The sequence below is a fragment of the Anser anser genome (genome assembly GCF_964211835.1).
Source record: "Anser anser genome assembly, chromosome: 17".
Classification (NCBI taxonomy): Eukaryota; Metazoa; Chordata; class Aves; order Anseriformes; family Anatidae; genus Anser; species Anser anser.
Window position 1 is genome coordinate 3,277,730 of NC_139738.1, and position 17,306 is coordinate 3,295,035.

The 17,306-nt window shown below is 44.2% G+C and overlaps 2 protein-coding genes across 2 annotated transcripts; one reads left to right on the top strand and one right to left on the bottom strand.

The window, feature by feature from the left end:
* Positions 1-2,296: 2,296 nt before the first annotated feature.
* On the top strand, positions 2,297-8,776 carry TNFRSF18 (TNF receptor superfamily member 18). Its single transcript, XM_083803086.1, has 6 exons — positions 2,297-2,592; positions 4,196-4,327; positions 4,643-4,730; positions 5,233-5,318; positions 6,260-6,388; positions 6,585-8,776. Exons 1-6 carry the CDS (start codon positions 2,418-2,420, stop codon positions 6,734-6,736), a joined length of 762 nt encoding a protein of 253 aa, XP_083659212.1. The 5' UTR covers positions 2,297-2,417; the 3' UTR covers positions 6,737-8,776.
* A 2,022-nt stretch (positions 8,777-10,798) lies between these two features.
* LOC310883169 (rho guanine nucleotide exchange factor 7-like) lies at positions 10,799-16,073 on the bottom strand. The gene is made up of 6 exons (XM_083803087.1): positions 15,339-16,073; positions 13,881-14,027; positions 13,134-13,220; positions 12,912-12,987; positions 12,263-12,339; positions 10,799-11,561 (listed from the first exon to the last, which is right to left on the bottom strand). Exons 1-6 carry the CDS (start codon positions 15,468-15,470, stop codon positions 11,487-11,489), a joined length of 594 nt encoding a protein of 197 aa, XP_083659213.1. The 5' UTR covers positions 15,471-16,073; the 3' UTR covers positions 10,799-11,486.
* Between the last annotated feature and the right edge of the window lie 1,233 nt (positions 16,074-17,306).

Consider the following 17,306-nt stretch of genomic DNA (forward strand, 5'->3'; position numbering starts at 1 on the left):
ACTTGGACAAGGCCTTGCAGAGCCAAGACAAGTTCTGGGCCGAATGGGGAAGGTGTACCCCTTCCTGTCCCACTTTTTACACCTCGTAAGGGGATTTAGAAGGTGCTGGTGCTGAGTTTCCACACTGCACCAACCTCCCTTTGCTGGGGAAGGGGCATAGGGTAGGAGAAGGTGTGAGGCTGAGTTTGGTAGCAAGCTGTTTACGAGGGCAGCAGCAGTGCTTGCTATCGAGGCCTGTATGGGTGCTCTGTCCCCATTTTGGCTGCAGCCACAGCAGGGCTTAGTGTCCCCTAGGTATTCCTTGCCCTGTTGTGCAAGGAGGAGCATTTTCAATGGTATTGCAGTCAAAAAACCCTGGGATGAACATAAATGTTGCCGTTTTGAAACACATTCTCTTTATTCTCAACCTCTTCTTACAAGAGGATAATAAAAATCTCCTCAGAGTTGGTCAGGGCCTGCGCGCAGTTCAGACGTGGTCATCACGGATCGGTCTGCAGAGCATATTGCTGCAGGGTCTGGTGCTTTTGCCTAACACCCTGCCTTCATCATCAGACTCAGCAGGGTCTTAAAATCCTCCTACAACCCTCTCGCTCTTCAGGGGGCTGCTGATTGCACCGCGCTTTATGTAGAAGGGAAGCACTCCGTAGCCTTTCCTGTGGAGCCCAGGCCTTGTGGTTTTGCTGTTTTCAAGAGCTGGTGATCGGAACCCTGTGGTGGGGCTCCGGGCCCAAAAAGGGTGGCCAGTGGCTTCCAGCCCTCGGTGGCCAGCCGGGAAGCAGCAGTAGCCCTCCGCTTGTCTCTGGGTTTCCTCCATGCTGTGACAACTGTGAGGAGCAGCGTGTGACGGAAGGGAAGGGGATCTCCTGTGTGGTAGGTGTACAAAGAAGGAGGCTTGTGTTTTCAGAAACTTAGCTGCTGGCCTTCTAGGGGCATTTTGTGGGGAAAACAAACCGCAGAGACTTGTGCCTTTAGCCTGCTTGCAGCTAGCTTGGATGCAAGCTTTTCGCAGCAAGGTTTCACCTAGCACATTTAGCAGTACAAGAGGTTTTGCAGCATATGTTTTTAAAACTAGAAGGGTCTGTTGTGTACCAAATTTATCCAATTGCTTCCAGCTCCTGATAGGAACACAGGTAAATAGTTGCCTGACCAAGGACTAAGTGAGGGGTGTGATAACTGACCTTTTCTTTGAGATCTGTGGATGAATCTTCAGGAGGAAGGAATAGAACACAGCAAAGTCTGGGATCTGTCTGCAAAATTTGTTTAGGCTTCATAGGCTGCGTATTAAACTAAGGAAATAACGCAGCAAGCGTCAAATGCCAAGGCATGGCATTTTCCACATGCACTCATCTCTCTTCACAGGTCTGACTCTCCCTTGCCTTGACCTATGTGTCATCACATGCAGTGTGGAAAAGAATCCGTTAAGAGCTGCTTCTGTGTCTGAATTCATCTGCTCAGATGAGAATTAGGTTGGATTTTAAACGTTATCTTCGCCGTGCACACATAAAAGTAACCACAAGCTGCACGGATAGAAGCAAACACTAGGGTACAGTTGAAATGCAAGAGGGCAAAGAAAAACAGAATAAAAATAATAAAAAAAGCTTATGGTTAGCTGCTAAACAAAGCAGTGGTTGAAGTGTGTGTCTGTGTTTGCATAGGAAAAGACTGTGGAATTGAAATCCAGCAGCAGGTCATGATTACAGGCGGCATGGCTGTGCCTGTGTGTAATTTTGGTGTAATTTCGCTGAGGAGCTGTCTTTTGCTACCTGTATCCCAGGGAACTGGGGGCAGAGGAGCTTCACGGGTCCCTAGAGGGGTCCCTAGAGGGCCTTGTGGGGCTGGTCTCGGTTTTGGTACCAGGGCTGACCTTGCAGCAGCATTATTTTTGTTGGTTTCATGGTATCTATATCGAGTTATATCAGCTCTGGAAAATAATTCAGGAGTCTGCTGCTCCAGATTGTGAGGAAGTTGAAATCAGTGAACAGAATCAGAAAATCTGTGTGGGTGAATGGAGTTACAATACACTGCACATCTGATAGTTAAATCCTTGAGGGTTTCTAAAGGAGCTGTAAGTCAGAATGAAATAGTCTGAGAGAACTGCAGTTCACACCCGGATTTAATAATTTGCATTAATTGTCCATTGTATATCAACTTGTAAAATCCATTGATGCTACATCTTGCTCCTAAACAGCTGCTCTCTTAATGGAGCCACTGGTGCATCATTGCTTAGCCCTGTAAGCATCTAATGGTGTAAAATAAAAAATTTTCCCCGCCCCTAAAGGGACAGGAACAGGAAGAGCACAGCCGCAACTACAAAAAGCCTGCTGCCTTCCCCCAGTGTCAGGGGAAGGAGGACTTCTGCAGGGCAAGCCCTGATACCAGCCCACCTTAGCACGCTTTGGGGTTGCATAGCTTGAGACATGCCTGAACAGAAAAGTGAATTTGGGCCCCTCAAGACTCAGATTTGCTTGCTGCTGGTGCTGTGCCTGTGCCAATGGACAGAGCAAACTCTGGCAACACCATGCCAGGGGAGCGAGATGAGAGTGGTCAGTAAGGGCGTAAAGAAATGCTGCCCTAAATGCGTCTCAAGCACAGGTAAGGGAATGATGTGTCCTTTGTCTTTCTGCTTTTCGTTAGTGATTTATGTCAGCCAGGGTATTGCAGTGTGGGGAGCAGGTGCATGTGTAAATGTATCTTGAGTAGCTGTGTATGCAAAACAAAACCACAAGGGCTTCCCTCCTGTCTGCCTGAATTCAAGATGTGCCTTCGTGTCAGGGTGGACTCCTGTTTCAGGTTGGTTATATGTCTATGCTTGTTCTGTAGCGAGAAAGGGAGAGTTAGTTTTCTGGGGGTTGGCCTTGCTCACTTGGGAAAAAATGTTCACTTAACTCCTGAGCCCTTGCTCCCTTCAGACAGGGTCTCAGGGCATTGTCTGTCTCGTTCAGACCTTGGAGGGAATGCAGGGCGTGATGCTCTCTGTTGCCTTTTGTGGTTTTGAGAGTGGGAAGATCCCATTTCATTCCCTCCATCCCTCTGACGTACGCTTGTCCAAGAAATAAATGCCCAGAAAAAGTCTCAGATGATTTTTAGTTTCCACAGCCTCGTCTAACCTGTATTCTTGCCTGACCTTAGGGTGGTGATGCGATGGTAGTGAATTCTCACTTGTCTGTGACTTTGAGTCAAACGAAGACGCTGGAGGTGGAGGAGGCTGGCTGCAGGGGTGACGGGGTGACATCCCTGTGCCTGCTAGGCTGAAAGACAGAACTGGTGACTCTGATGGCCTCTTCCATGGTCCCAGCAACAATCACAGTGTTCTCATCTAGTGCTGTCCAAAACAGCAGCCAGAGCTCAATAGCAGGGACCATTCAGCTGTTTGCATGTCCTACAGTGAAGAATGCACCTTTCGCTTCTGTCTGTCCTAAAATAGGGTCCCATGGCCTCCATGTGGTACAGCGGAGGGTTTGTGTGCAGGAGGCACCGTATCCATTTCACCATGATGAGTAGGACGGTGGTGGTGAGCTGGTGGTGACCATGGAGAAGTGAAACGAGGCAGTGCCTGTAGGGTGAGGGAGGGATCCCCACTGCTCTATGGGCTGCCTCTGTTCAGCAGCTGGAGGATTGCTTGATCCACGTTTTATGTTCCAGTCTCTATGAGAAAGGCTAAAATGGACTGGAAGGCAGCTCCCTCTCATTTAGCACTTGCCAGAAGTACTGTGGAGACCCCACAGCATTCCCCTTCCCACTGAGATCAGGTCAGTCAGCACGAGGTAGAAGAGTCGTTGCTTGGTGAGATCAACTCCAGACTCATCTACTAGTAATACACAGAGAGAAGCATCCCAAAGCTATTTTTTTTTTTGCTGCCCTTGTTATGTTTTGAAGACCAATAAGAGGAGACCAGCAATGCAGCAATGAGCAGAGGAAGATGTGGGCAGCATCCTGGTGGCCCTGTACATTCCATCATCAATCGCAGGAAATAATCTTTGCTTGATCTTTGCCACTAACTGTGGGTTTTTAAGCATTTCTCTCTCTATTCTTTTTCCTTTAAGGTCACAAAACTTCCTAGTTGAATAGCATTTTTCCTCTAACTGGTAAAAGAACTGCTTGATAGTGATGGGATCAGTCTGCCAGTAGGACTGATGGTGAAACCCATTTCTGGCCTCAGTTGCAAAGGCCTAACTTCTTTCTTTCTTCTTGACAGGCAACAAGCCATGTGCAGAAATTGAGGACACGGACTGCAGATGTCCTCAGGGATACAGCTGTGCTAATCGGGTCTGCGACTCCTGTCAAAAACTGCCTGAATGTGCAGAAGGCGAGGAGGTGGTTAAGTATGGTAAATAAACAAAACAGGCTCTAAAAGGCAGAAGTCAATATAAGGAGCTTGCTGACGGTTCTGTTCACTTACTATAATCCCCTCTTGGGAAGGCTTGCAATGCAAGGGAGGAAAACGGCATTTATACCACGGCCTCAGCAGGTAACACCCATAGGTTTGCAAAAATGCAGAACTGGCAAGAGCTGCTTACGTATTTCTCCAGGGGGGTGATTCATACTACAGAAAGAGTGTAGAGGAAACACATCATCCTCTAATAACCCCCATCTTCTAGTAAAGGCACTGACCACTGTTAATTCCTGTTCTCTTCTCTTATAGGCATTATTGACTACTCATTTAAATGTAAACCATGTGAGATAGGAACCTATTCTAATGTTAAGAATAGCTGGTGCCAAAACTGGACTGAGTACGTATTTATTGATACTTTTCTTCTTTGGTAATATACATGATACATTTATCAAATGATAAATATTTAAACTGGAAAATTGAATCAAAGGCAAGGTCACCAATGGGGTTAGATTATTAGAATGATTAGTTTTTTAGATTCAGCAAGAGACATTTCTCTCTTCTCTGGCTTTTTAAGTAGTCTGTCTGAAAGCAAGACTTAAAACAAACTGTGATGTATTCATCCTGCTTTCAAGTCCAGCACAAACTGATGCAAAATTATACCAAATGTGGATATCACTTGTAACAAAGACTCAAAAAATGTGCACGTTAATAATTGTAATCGAGTGTTATTTTCTTGGGGAACAGCCCTAATTTTACCTGCACTGCTATAAAACGGAACAAAGGAAACAAGCTGCGGAAAGACTGGAGGGAGGGAAGAAAGGGAGATGAGAAAAAAAGCTGGGGAGGAATGAAGGAAAAGGCCAGGACAATTCTAAACATGACTCTCTTTCTTCTTTTAGTTGTGAAAGTTCTGGGTTTCTAACAATGAAGCGAGGCAACAGGACACACAATGTTGTGTGTGGCTTCCCTGTTAATTTGGAGCAAGGTACCTTCTCACGCTGCTTTGTTTCCTTGGGCCTCTACCTGATCTCTGCACGTCTTTAGTTGTGGATTTGCTGCAATGTTACCATCCAGAGCTTGCTATCAGTCAAGATGGCTTTGAAAATGGCTGTTGTGTTTCGTGCAATATTAATACAGGTAGAATCTTTTACCCAGGCAGAGAGTCCAACACTGTCAGCAATAAAGAGAGGAGCCCAGCAAATGTCCTTGAACAAAGCACACAGTTTGCAAACCATCCGTTTTCCATTGAACTTGCTGTTTTGCTAGATTTTCTCAGGAAGACAATAGCTTGGTAGGTCACCCTCTTCCTTTACAAGTATTCGTTTAGTCCACGACACCCACAGCTGAAACCGCGTGTCTCTTCATGGATCTAATTGCACAGGAATGATTGAGTATCAAAGAGAGCAGGTTGCACTGCTCCTGCCTCTGCCTCCCCTTTGCCCCTATGGGGCAGTGGCACCTTTCAGATCTGGGCCCTTCGTTGAGAGAAATTGGTAGTTGTGCTGAGACAAACTGCAAAAAGGTGCTGCTTTTAACCTCCATGAGGCTGACACAAATGCGAAAATTTGGCTTGCTGTAGTGCTTTTCAAGAAAGCACTGAAGCCAAATCCATGAAAAGAGCAAAGCAGAGTAGACAGATCAAATGATAGCACTGCTTTTTGCATGAATGCCTCTTTACCCACAGATGGCGATACTGGCACTCTTGACTGGGAGCACCTCGGTTTTATTGCAAATAATCTGCACTGGTTTTATGCCAGGCTTATCCATTGCCACAGAAAGAGGAAATCAACCTTAAGATTTCCTTGGAAGCACTGCCTTTCCTTTGCCAATTGTATATGATGATTTCTTTATATATTTATTATTATATTTATTATAATATGATTTCTTAATCTTTATTCAATGTATTTATTGCATCTCGTGTTACAGATGACTCTATGTATACCACCATCCTGGCCATATTTACTGCAGTGGCTGTATTTGTTCTCATCTTGCTGACCTTCTTCTTGCATTTCTGCATTTGGTCACTGAAGAAAGAAAAATACCACGTGGTTGACAGTAAGTGCACCTTTGTGGGCTTCCCTGGGGCTTTTCAGTGGAGAACAACGTGTCCATTGCTCCAGACTCAGAATGGAGTACGTTAAGTCGAATAAATAGAGTACGAACTGATTTGCTGTATGATTTGGTGGCTCTGTGTAGGGAAAGGTCTTGTGAAGACATGCGTGTGCAGTGCTTTTGCTTATTCTCACTGCAGATGTGGAACATAACTTCTCTAGGCTGCTGCTGGCTCCACAACCACCACACCACCGGGAGGAGACTTACAGCTGCCAGTTTCCAGAAGAAGAACATGGCGACAAAACACCAGAAGAAAAGACTGGCTATTTCCACCCCCAGAGTCCGCACTGAAAACAGATAAATTGCGAAGTGCCATGAGAATGAGGAACTGAGCTCAGCTTTCAAAAAAAATAAGAATTAAAAAAAAAAAGGGAGGGACTGGGTGCATAAAGCATCATTATGTACATAGCAATAAGGAACGGGCTTGGGGGAGTTTTGCTTTGTTTCTTCTCAACAAAACTCGTGTTTAGAAACAAAGGAGCTGCTTAAGTCAGTCTGACATTCAATTCAGCTGCATTGCTTTAGGCGGTTTTCCTGAGTTGTGGGTTGCTTTTTTGTTGTTATTTGGTTGTTTTTCATGCTCTTTTTAATATTGTTTGGGACAAGAGACCCTTCTTGTTATTATTCCACTTTGCATCTTCTGCACATGTCTGTGCGGTGCTCCTCCAGCCTGACTGGTGCCTGGCAGGCCGGTGTCCTGCCATCAGTCCCTCCAGGGCTGCAGGAGGTATGGAAATACCTGTGCCGAGCAGCCAGAACTACTACTCTTCTTTGGGCAGGCTTTGCATTCCTGCCAAGTCGCCCTTTTAGTTGGGCAGCAAAGGGCCTTTACTTTTAATCCATGAACTACTCTGCTCTCCTACCACAACAGCACCTGCTGGCCAGTCTCGGTGCACAGAGGTGCCCAGCTGAGGCTGCTGTGGCCACGTTCTTTGTGTTTGCAGGGACTTTTCTATGCAAGCTCTGTCATCCCTTCCAGAAAAACTGGAAGAAGAAGGGGGTGACATTTATCCATGTTCTCCTCCACAACTCAGCTATCTTTGGTACCTGGAATGCTGAATTAAATACAAGAGATTTCAGAAAGACTCAAGGATCATGCAATCTAGAGAAAGACACGGGACTTAACGTGCTCTTCTCACCTGGTTTATAGAGCAGGAAAAGATGGATGTCTTAATTAATACATCTGGATGTGGAAAACAGAGAGAAGCCAACCACTTGTTCCTGATGCTTTTTCTTCCCACTCCAGAAGAAAAGGAACCAGGTCTTCTGCTGATGTGTACCAGCATAGCTTCAATGACTTGATCATCAGCTGAAAGATATTTCCCTTAATGAACGTTGAACAATGCAGGATTTTTTATTAAGGTTTCCTCAAGTTTCATAGGGCTCTGACATGGTTAGAAGTTGTCCTTTTGCCTCAATTTAAAGGGGGAGTGTTTCAGTTGGTTGGTTTCTGTCAGTTGGCACTGATTTCAGATAAGAATCCAGTCTGTGGCTTCAGCTAATTGAAATGTTTTTCTCATTTTTTATATAATTATATATTTCTCATTTTTTTAATAATATTATATACTTATTGTTGTGTAATTGGATTGCAATTATAGGTACAAAGCCCTGGATGTCTTCTGATTTGGCTTTCTGGAGAAAGCTGCTTGGAGCAGATTCTTATGACTAAACCAACTCTGGGCAAAAATGAGTTTTGAGTCAGCCTTCGTGTAAAAGTGTAAAAATATCCCACCCTCCACTCATTCCATCACAGTTCCAGTTTCAATCTTACAGCTTCCCTGTTACTGCATTTTGTACCACTAACATCCCTATAGTTTAGCTTCCCCATCATATAAGATGGAAACACTGATAATTCTCAACCTCAGAAACATGTTGTGAGACATAATTGGTATTTTCAATGTATTTTTGCCTTCTCTCATCCTGTTGCTTTTAATTCTTGTGTTTCTGATAAATTTTCCTGTAGGTATCCCTATGTGAAATTCATTTCAAATGTGTTTTCTTCCATTGCTTTGAGAAATATGCAGATTCTTAACGGAGGTGAACTGGGGATTCATCCAGGGAAGGGTGTCAAGCATTGGACTGGATGAAATAGGGTAACTTAGCTTAAAGTATAAGACTGGCTCTGCCTTGTAAGCAGGTACACTGTGGGATTTAATATACTCAGAAACCTAAACACCTGCTGGTAAAGACCGTTCTTACTGCTCCTTCTGTGTTGGCCATGTTTACTCTCTGCTCTATATTGGTCTTTCATTTTTTAATGTAATGTGTTTTTCATTGAGATTTCTGATTGTGACCTTTTGTAAAGGCAAAATAAACTTGACAATTAATTAAGTGCCTGCGTGACATGATTCAGCAAATTGAAAAGAAAACCTTTTAATCTTTAGGTTGTCTCAGCGTTCTTGAGAGCAATTAAGTTTTACTTTTCCTGTCTTAGAGTACTTTGGCTGTTTCAGCAATATACCTCCAAACTTTTCTGTTGTATTTCAGACGGGTGCACTTGCATTTTTTCCCCTTTTTAAGTAAGCGGCTTAACGTTTCCTGGCTGGTGGTAAGCCAGCGTTTCAGCTACGCTCTACCAAAGAAGCAGGAAACCCTGGCTGACACTTTTTTCCATTCCTCACAGCGGCAGAGAAACAGCAACATTTTGGGGGGGAAAAAAAAAATCAAGAGGTTTTGAATCTCTTACTATTTGGGAGATGAAAGATGTGTCTAGTGGAAGTCTGTGCCTCTGGCAACAGGTTGGGCAAATCTTGTGAGGTGTGCAAGACTTTCTGGGCTGTGGGTGTTGAATAGCCAACAATGCTGCCAGTTAATACTGAAACATGATGAACAGAGCCATATTATTCACTGGAAATTTGCAGAGTGGCCTCTCAGGTTTCTATATGCCTACCTTGAAGAACAGCTCTACTTCCTAATTACCTAACCACCTGACTTTAGGGCTGTTTATTGATGGGAAGAGCAACCAATTTCCTGACTTCTTAAAGCTGAGATTCAGAGGGAAAAACCCAACGTGTGAATCATTTAAGCCTTGGAGCGTTTCAGTAAAAGCGCCGTACTTTGCATCAAAGCAAATGAAAGCTATCAGCTCAGACTAGTCAGCTGCCAAGGAAACACTAGCTTTCGGTTTCCATTCAGGCAGAACCATAGCTTTATTTTATCAGGGCACAGTTACAGCATTTCTGCAACATTTGAATTAATTCATGGCTGAATTTTCAGCTCAAATGCCAGAGCTTATAGTTTTTCCTAGTTCCAGTTAGAACTTCAGCTTGATCTCTGTGTATGGGCTGTAGGTTAAAAAGAAGCTACTCCCTCAAATCATTAACATCCAGTGAAATGTCTATAATTTTTTTTTTTCTTGAATCTACAGTTCTTCAGGACTTGTAAATGTTAAAGAAACTTCACCATGTGAAAATAAAAAAAGTTTTAAACTTTGATTACAGAGAAGTTTGATACTTAGAAGTGGCTTGCTACTCATAATCAGATAAAGACCTTCCCACACAGCTTTAGGAAATGCAGGGTAGCAGTTAGGAGAATAAGGTAATACCCCGTTTTGTAGTCATCTGCTTAATCTCAAACTGCTCTGTATTACACATACAGGCTCAAAAATATTTGATTATAAACGATGATCAGAGGTGTTTTGGGCCCCGTTGATTTCTGGGGATTTCTTCATATTTTAGCTGCACAAAAAAAAAAAAGTGAAAAAGCAACATGATAAAAGAATTGCCTGAGGTATGGAAACAGCCCTTCTCATACTAGATCTTTTGCTCAAACCAAGTCCCTAAGGCTTTGTGCAGGCAGTGTTTTGTTGTGCTACCATGTCTGCCTGTGTTTTCTGCAAATTATTAGGGTTTTGAAACTGGAGAAGGTAAAAAAATAATATATATTTTCACGGGACTTCCTGTTGTTGTTATTGTTGTTTAGAAAAAAAGTCCCCTTTCTCAGGGAAAGTGAAATTAAGCAATTGTGTGATTATATACTTGCTTTTCTGAATAACTTTTGAATTTATTGCCCAGGTTCAGCTCAACCTGGCAGAGGCTGGGAAAGCTTCAGGGAAAGAGAGTCATAATTTATTTTGCTCATGGACATACTTTTGTGGGATTTTTTTCTAAAACTGTTGATATATTTATTTTTTTTTTACAGTATACCCAGCTTTCCATTTTCTTGTTTTACAGGTGGCCAGCATAGGCTTCATAGACGAAAACTTGGGATAAAACAGGGACCGTGGGACCACACTAAGCCTGTTCAGGTGACTGCGGACGACCTGGATGCAACCTGGATGATTGCCCTGCAGGTAACCGAGGATTTGTGTGTGTCATGAAATGCTTGATTGTTCTGGTTTGCAGCAACGCTTCGTTTTCAGTGCTACGTTTATGTTGAGTGTAACAATGATTCTTAAGGTGTTATAAATCCAAAAGAAAATATTTTGAAAGCATCAGAATGAATAGATTTGATTCAACCTGGAGGGGTTTGGGTTGTTTCTCTTGGAGGGCAGAAGACAGTAAAGGGATTACGGGGACACATTCTTGATGTAGGCAAGGAAGAAAAGCTATTGGAAAGGGGCTGTTTACCATGAAGAATTGCACTGTGCCTGCCATTTCAAAGGAAGGCAATGGCTTTCCAAACCAATGGCTACCTAAATGAGGATGGAAAGGTTTTTTTAAACGTGACTGCTTTTTTCTACGCACAGTTTAGGCTCAGGATTATGGGTTTTATTTGTAGTATTTACACAGTATTTTACAGTGTTTCTTTTTTTCCCAAGAAGAATCAAGCAATAAATATAGGAAGCAAATTGAGAAAGATTTCTCTGTAAGGCATACGTACAGCTGAGGTCAGAGCAACAGGGACCCACACAGATTGCAATGGTCCATTCAAAACAGCAGCCTGTGCAGAGTAATTCATGTGCAGATCCTTATTCACCTCTCGGTCTGAAAGAAGCTTGGTTTCCAGTTTCCAATCCATTCTTACTCATTCGTGCAGCTTCTTCACTTTCTGTTGGGATCATATTCAACATACCTTCTTCCTGTCAGTGCCTGCTGATGTCCTAGTGATGCTGCCAGGATTTCTTAGGGATGCTTGGTGGTGGCTGGAGTGACAGAGAGTCAAGGTTTTTCTCCGGCTGGAAAATAGAATATATTTTTAGCACGTGGATATACTATTTTAACGTATGAATATTTTCTTGGCAGAGAGTATTCCCATGCTGTTTTAGTATTATTGGCCAAGAATTTACACCCTAGACAAACACAGGCATGCTCAATGAAAGAATAACCATATTGATTAATAAATACTCTGGGCCCGGCATCTTTTCAACTTTTAAGACATCCGCTCCTGATGCACCTTCCTCTCCGCCGTGCCCAGATGTGGTTACCCACTGTGCAGGGTGTACTCTGAAAGCTACAAACATGGGTGTTTTAGGAGGTGGTGTGACTTTTAACACACCTCTGAAACTTCACGAAACAGCCCCTTGCCCTCAGCACTTCTGCTTATTTCACTATGTAATTTCCACTGAAATCTGTGCAAATCAGGTGCTCAGGTATCAGTCTTTCACTCCTGGAGTAGGTAAAGTAGTTTTTTTTTGCATGAGAGGGCCCAAATTCAGTTCCTGCAGAAAGAATTGATTTTTTTTTTTTTTTTAAAGAAAAACACATTGATATTTACTGGCCTACTGTATGAGACTTATCAGGAGAAAGATGGGCTTGAAGACAACTCTATACTCTTTTGTGGAAAAGGAAAAGAAAATTTAGGAATGAATCTATGTATAACTGGGAAAATTCCAGCTCGATAAGAGAGATTGCTGCAGTAAAGTTCTCTGAAAAATACCTTCTGTAGGTGGAAGAGGAATTTTTCATAATCCTCTGCTGTGGAACAGGTGATAAGGATTGGTTCAGTCAGGCTTCCTGCAAGACATTAGCAGGGAGCAGTTTGGTGATGGAAAAGTGTGCAAAGTTTGCCATGACACATGCGTGAGCCCGGAGCAAGGAAAGCCACAGGGACTGTCCCCACACGAGGTTAGCACCCTCTCCCTACAGCCAGCCTCTGGCTTTCAGCTTGATTTTGCTTTTAACCACAGGAAGGCTGCGCTGCCCCGTGATGGAAGCGATAGCGGACTGGGACTGGGCTGACTGTTGAACCGAGCAGGGAAGCACAGAAAGCTATTAAGACTTAGCAGCCAGCAACATAAGAAACCCCTAAAGAGCATCTCTTTGATCGCCTTAGATTGCAACTAGAAATGAAATCTGATTTTAACTAGATACTGTCTCTTGTGGTAGATTCAAACGTCCTGGCTGTGAAAGGGATTCTGTACTGAATCTGCGGGGCATTGGAAGGCTCTTTGTTTCTTATTAAAGCAGTTTTTTTTCCTGCCAGAAACTGCTGCTGCAAAGGGGTCCTGCAAGCCTGAGCTACTCTGTGCAACTGGATGCACTTGCAGGAAGAGAAATTCCCAAATGATCTATCCTCAATTACATACCTGTAATTTCAAACTGTAACCTCCCCAGCACAGTGGATTTCTCCTTTGCCTGGATTCCAGTCAGGGGGAGTTTTCCCTTCAAAAAAGAAAAGGAAAACATTGCTTTTCTTCAGGCTTTCCCCTTTTCTCCTCGCTATTCATTTTCACCACCCAAAGCTGCTCACCAGATCCAGCTTCTCTTAGTTCTTTACTTATTTGACCATTTGTACTGTTTCTTGTTACCTCGTAGGTGATTGCAGTTCTCTCCTTATCCACAGAGAGGAAAAGCAGGTCTTCTGGAAACAGGAGCAGCAGTCTTTCCTTAGAGTCCTGTAGAAAAGAGGCACTTTAGAGACAGCAGAAATGTTCAGTAACTTCTGCTCAGTGGGTATGTCTCAGCCAAAGGCAGAATATGAAGGCTAATGGCTGTGGCAACACGAAAAACTTGGAGCTGTCTGCAGTGCCCGTGCCAGCCACGCATGCTGTTCTTTGCATTTCTTATTCAGCTTGGATATTCATTGCTTAGAAAGCTGGTAGGATACCCCAAGACGGATAGATGGATGACTTGTTGGTGTTGTTGTTAAGAATAGGTTAGGCCCATATCTGCAATGGAATATTTAGAAAATGTTGATCTTCCTGTGTAATAGGAAGGGGGTGAACGCTCCCTCCCAGCATCTTTGGAGGCTGAGTGCAACTGTCTGGACACATTCTCAGAAGTTGCTTTCAGGGGAAGAAAAGAAAAACCCACTGCATTTCCTTTTGTCTCTTTAACACTGTAGGATTTTGACATAATTATCCTCATGCTACCTTTTCTGTAGCATAATGACACACATGAGCAATAGTCATTAAAACTGCAACACATGTTTTGGGGAAATACACATTATAGCCCCCGCCCCCCTTTTTTTTTAAACAACTGTTCCATGTGAGCCTGAAGGTACACTGATTTTAATCTGTTCAAAGCCACCCACGTATCCGAGCAGTATACGTTACCCCTGTGCAGCCAGTAGCCACTTGCACCATGGTCAAATACTGGATCCTTCCCAGATGCTGAATTGGTTTTCCTTCCCATTTCAGAATGGTGTTGCACAAGAGATGTCTCATCAGCTCCTTTTTCTTCCACTGTTCATCACATGGCACCTTTATTTTTTTATTTTTTTGGGGACAGAGCAAAAGGTCATAAAACTGAAGGTATGAAGTTTTTCACGGTTAAAGTGTGGTGAAAAAAGGTAATTAGAGGATATGCTTGGAAACTGGGACACCTCTGATGACGTTCCTAGTTTGCTGCAGTTTTCTGCCAACTTGTGTGCTGTAGTTTCACGAGCACCAGCTGAGACAACAAAACAGCTTTAGATATTAAAGGGAAAAATCTCATTTTCCTTCTCCCCCTCACAAGAGGTTGTTTAGGATGTTGGTTTGATTTGAGTGGGAATGTCATGGTAATTCTAAGCACTTGGGGCTTGGCATTCAAGTCCTTTTATTAGGGGATTATTTTTTTACTTTTTAGGGATGTTTTACTTTTCCTCCAAAGTAGTGCTGTCCAGCAAACAGGAGAGTGGGGATCAAGGTGTGCTCGTGGTATTCATGTCTGCGCTCAGCCCTGGATGCGTTTCTGCAGTCTGTAATGAATCCTTAGAGCAAGACCACCTGGGCTAACTCCTGCAAAGTTAGCTGGTATCCACTAGCTACAAAAAATATGTGACCTGTAGGGAGCATCAGACATCAGCAGCTCTTGATGGGTGCTCTGGGTAGCACAAAACTGAGGACAGTGAGACACGACTAAGGTACAGGGTTGCCCTAGAGTTTACACCATGCTAGACATCAAGGGCAGCTGGGTGGATGTGTAACGAAAGGGAAACCTTAAGCACACTGACAGTGAATAGCACTAGGGAGGGGGGAAATAGGAGCAGGCTGTCCAGCTGACTCTTACCTTTTAGGAATCTGGGGACACAATGACATGAGCAGAAGCTTTGGGAGGATTCACTGCATTGCTGTGTCTGAGTGCCCTAAGCCCCAGCGGTAGGAGTGTTTTCAGTGTCAGTGTAATCCTGCCATCTTGTGACTCTTGTGGATGTTGCAGTGTGTTTTGTAAGCTTACGTATTTTTAAGTTGGAGCGACAGCAGGTATCAAAGAGCAAGTCTTTATTTTGTGGCTGTAACTAATGGGAAATTTAAATTTTTTTAGTAGTGTAACAGTTCCATCCCATGAAGAAAAGCAATCAGTAATTTGTCTAAAACCTCTCGTGAGCACAGCGCATGAGCTTAGCGATAAAGCAATGATGGGAGCAAGTTTACTTCAGCGTAGAAAGTATCTACAGCACCTTCAGGTAAACCTGCTGCTCAGTTCCAGCCTGTCTCCTAAAGATCCCCCCAAACCCTATCCATTTTCAGAGCTGCCACCGTTTTCTGTTTCCGTGCCATTTTCTTTACACCTCTTCTCCTCTGACTTACCAGGAAAGAGATGTTATTGATGGGACTGATGGGGCAGTTGGCATTTGCCATCTTGATTTGGTGCTGGAGGTGTCGAATCCACATGTCAAAATCAGCTGAATTCTGGCAGCAAATGAGCCGGGATTCGATCATGGACCCTGCGCAGAGACACACACATGGCCTGGGCCTGAGGAAGGGTGGTTGCGATCTGCCTTTGGGCCCAGTGGGTGAATTTTGCCTCCCCCGTGCCACAGAGCATCTCTGTAGGCAGACTCCACCTGCACTTTGGCATCTCGTGGTGGAACATGCTCATGTCTGGCCTTTGTTGCTGTTGGTGGCAGATACTGAGCTGGCGCTGGGACAATTGGATAGCTACCTGTCCAAAGACATCCTCATTTGCCTCCTGTTTAGTTTAGGTAGAAAATTAGAGTAAAGGGGAATGTATACCTTATATTGCCTTTCCTCTGAGGAATGCTAGTTACGGCATTTTGAGTGCAAAGTTGCGCAGCAGTTGTGTTCACCCGTAAAAACTGAGACTCCAAATTCCTTCCATCTATATGTCCCGCCCCTCTTGGCAATATAGCAGGTGCTGCATGTGGGAGCCCAGTCCAGCAAGGCACATTCTCCAGGAGGAATATCTTCTTCAGTAATCATCCACCTGGCTGCATAGCCCCCTTATCTTGTGCCCACATAGACCACCAGTCCTTGAAGCCCAGAGCAGGGGTATCACTGCTCTGCGACTACCCCAGGCCCCTCCAGGAATTGCCCAACAGGCTTACCAGAAATCTCAAACGTGTAGCTGATGGCACTCACAATCTGCCTCAGGTGCATCCCAGCAAGAGGAAGGAGCCCCTGGTATGGTGAGGAACGATGTTAGGGGTCAGCTGGTAAGAATAATTTCTCTGTCCCACTGCAGTCCCTCTGACACACGGCAGATTGCTTTTCTGCAGGCCGGCTAAAGAATTTCCTAGCTTTTCAGCCTTTCACCTTAAGTAAGTCTGGGACAGATGATGTTCAGCTTGTTGTCTGGAGACATAGGAAATCGGAGTTTTTATTCCTGTTTCCCTACTCATAAAATGACTGTCCTCCTTCATAAAATGCTCTGAGCTACAGGGGTGAGCTTCGCCAATAGACCAAGACCGGTGCTGAAAAGCAGTTTGTATGAGCTAGACACAATTTCATCTGCCTTGCAGCCTCCCCCTCTTTACCACCTGCCCCACGCCCCATAGCCATGCCAGAAGAGGACATTCACATTAAGGACAAAGGGGCCTCTCTGCATTTCGGATCCTGTATTTCGTACAGTGATGACTTCTTTTCTGTGTCCTCCTCTTACTCCACCCATGGAGCTGATGGAGGGACTTTGATTTTTATCACCTCCAGTGTGATACAGCTCAAGGATCTTTCTGTAGTGAGGAAGTTTCTTAATTTGGCTCTTTTTTTTCTCACTTTTGGGAGCCACAGACATGTATGAGAGCCATCAGGAGACGTTGCTGTGCTGAGGGCAGCTCTCCTGGACGTGTCTCCTTGGTGCACTGTGCCTGCCCCCTCCTACACCTTCCCTATAACTCTCTCTCTCCTGTCACCTCCTGTTCTTGTCGCCTTCTTCGGATGCCTTCTGGCTGATGCCTCAGCTCACTGGTAGGGAGCTGCAGTCCCTGGGTAAACCAGGGACGTGATAAGCGGCCGGCTAAAATTACAGAATATAATATAAATAGAAAGCGGCACTTCTTTTTCAATCCCTGGTGCGGCCTGTTCAAAATAAGCTGAAAAAACATGGTGAATCGTGAGCTACTGTGCTAGAAAATATGCTAAAGCCCCAGTAAAATCAGTGAAGTGTCCCTGTCTTGGCTGGTGGGGTCAGGATATCTTTGCTCCATCTTGAGCCTTGCTCTTGGCAGGGCATCGAGGGGTTAGCACTCTTTTTGCCATGCACATGCTAGAGCTACGAGCAAGGAGATACTTAGGAAATCTGGAATATGAGCGTAGATA

Excerpts from the sequence above, each read along its gene's own strand:
- TNFRSF18 (XM_083803086.1), top strand. The coding sequence starts at position 2,418 with ATGCCTGAACAGAAAAGTGAATTTGGGCCCCTCAAGACTCAGATTTGC. Across the intron at positions 4,328-4,642 it reads CGAGGAGGTGGTTAAGTATG|GCATTATTGACTACTCATTT; the intron begins GTAAATAAACAA and ends CTTCTCTTATAG. Across the intron at positions 5,319-6,259 it reads CCCTGTTAATTTGGAGCAAG|ATGACTCTATGTATACCACC; the intron begins GTACCTTCTCAC and ends CTCGTGTTACAG.
- LOC310883169 (XM_083803087.1), bottom strand. The coding sequence starts at position 15,470 with ATGATCGAATCCCGGCTCATTTGCTGCCAGAATTCAGCTGATTTTGAC. Across the intron at positions 14,028-15,338 it reads TCAATAACATCTCTTTCCTG|GTGCCATGTGATGAACAGTG; the intron begins GTAAGTCAGAGG and ends AAAAAAATAAAG. Across the intron at positions 11,562-12,262 it reads TCCTCTTCCACCTACAGAAG|CCGGAGAAAAACCTTGACTC; the intron begins GTATTTTTCAGA and ends TCTATTTTCCAG.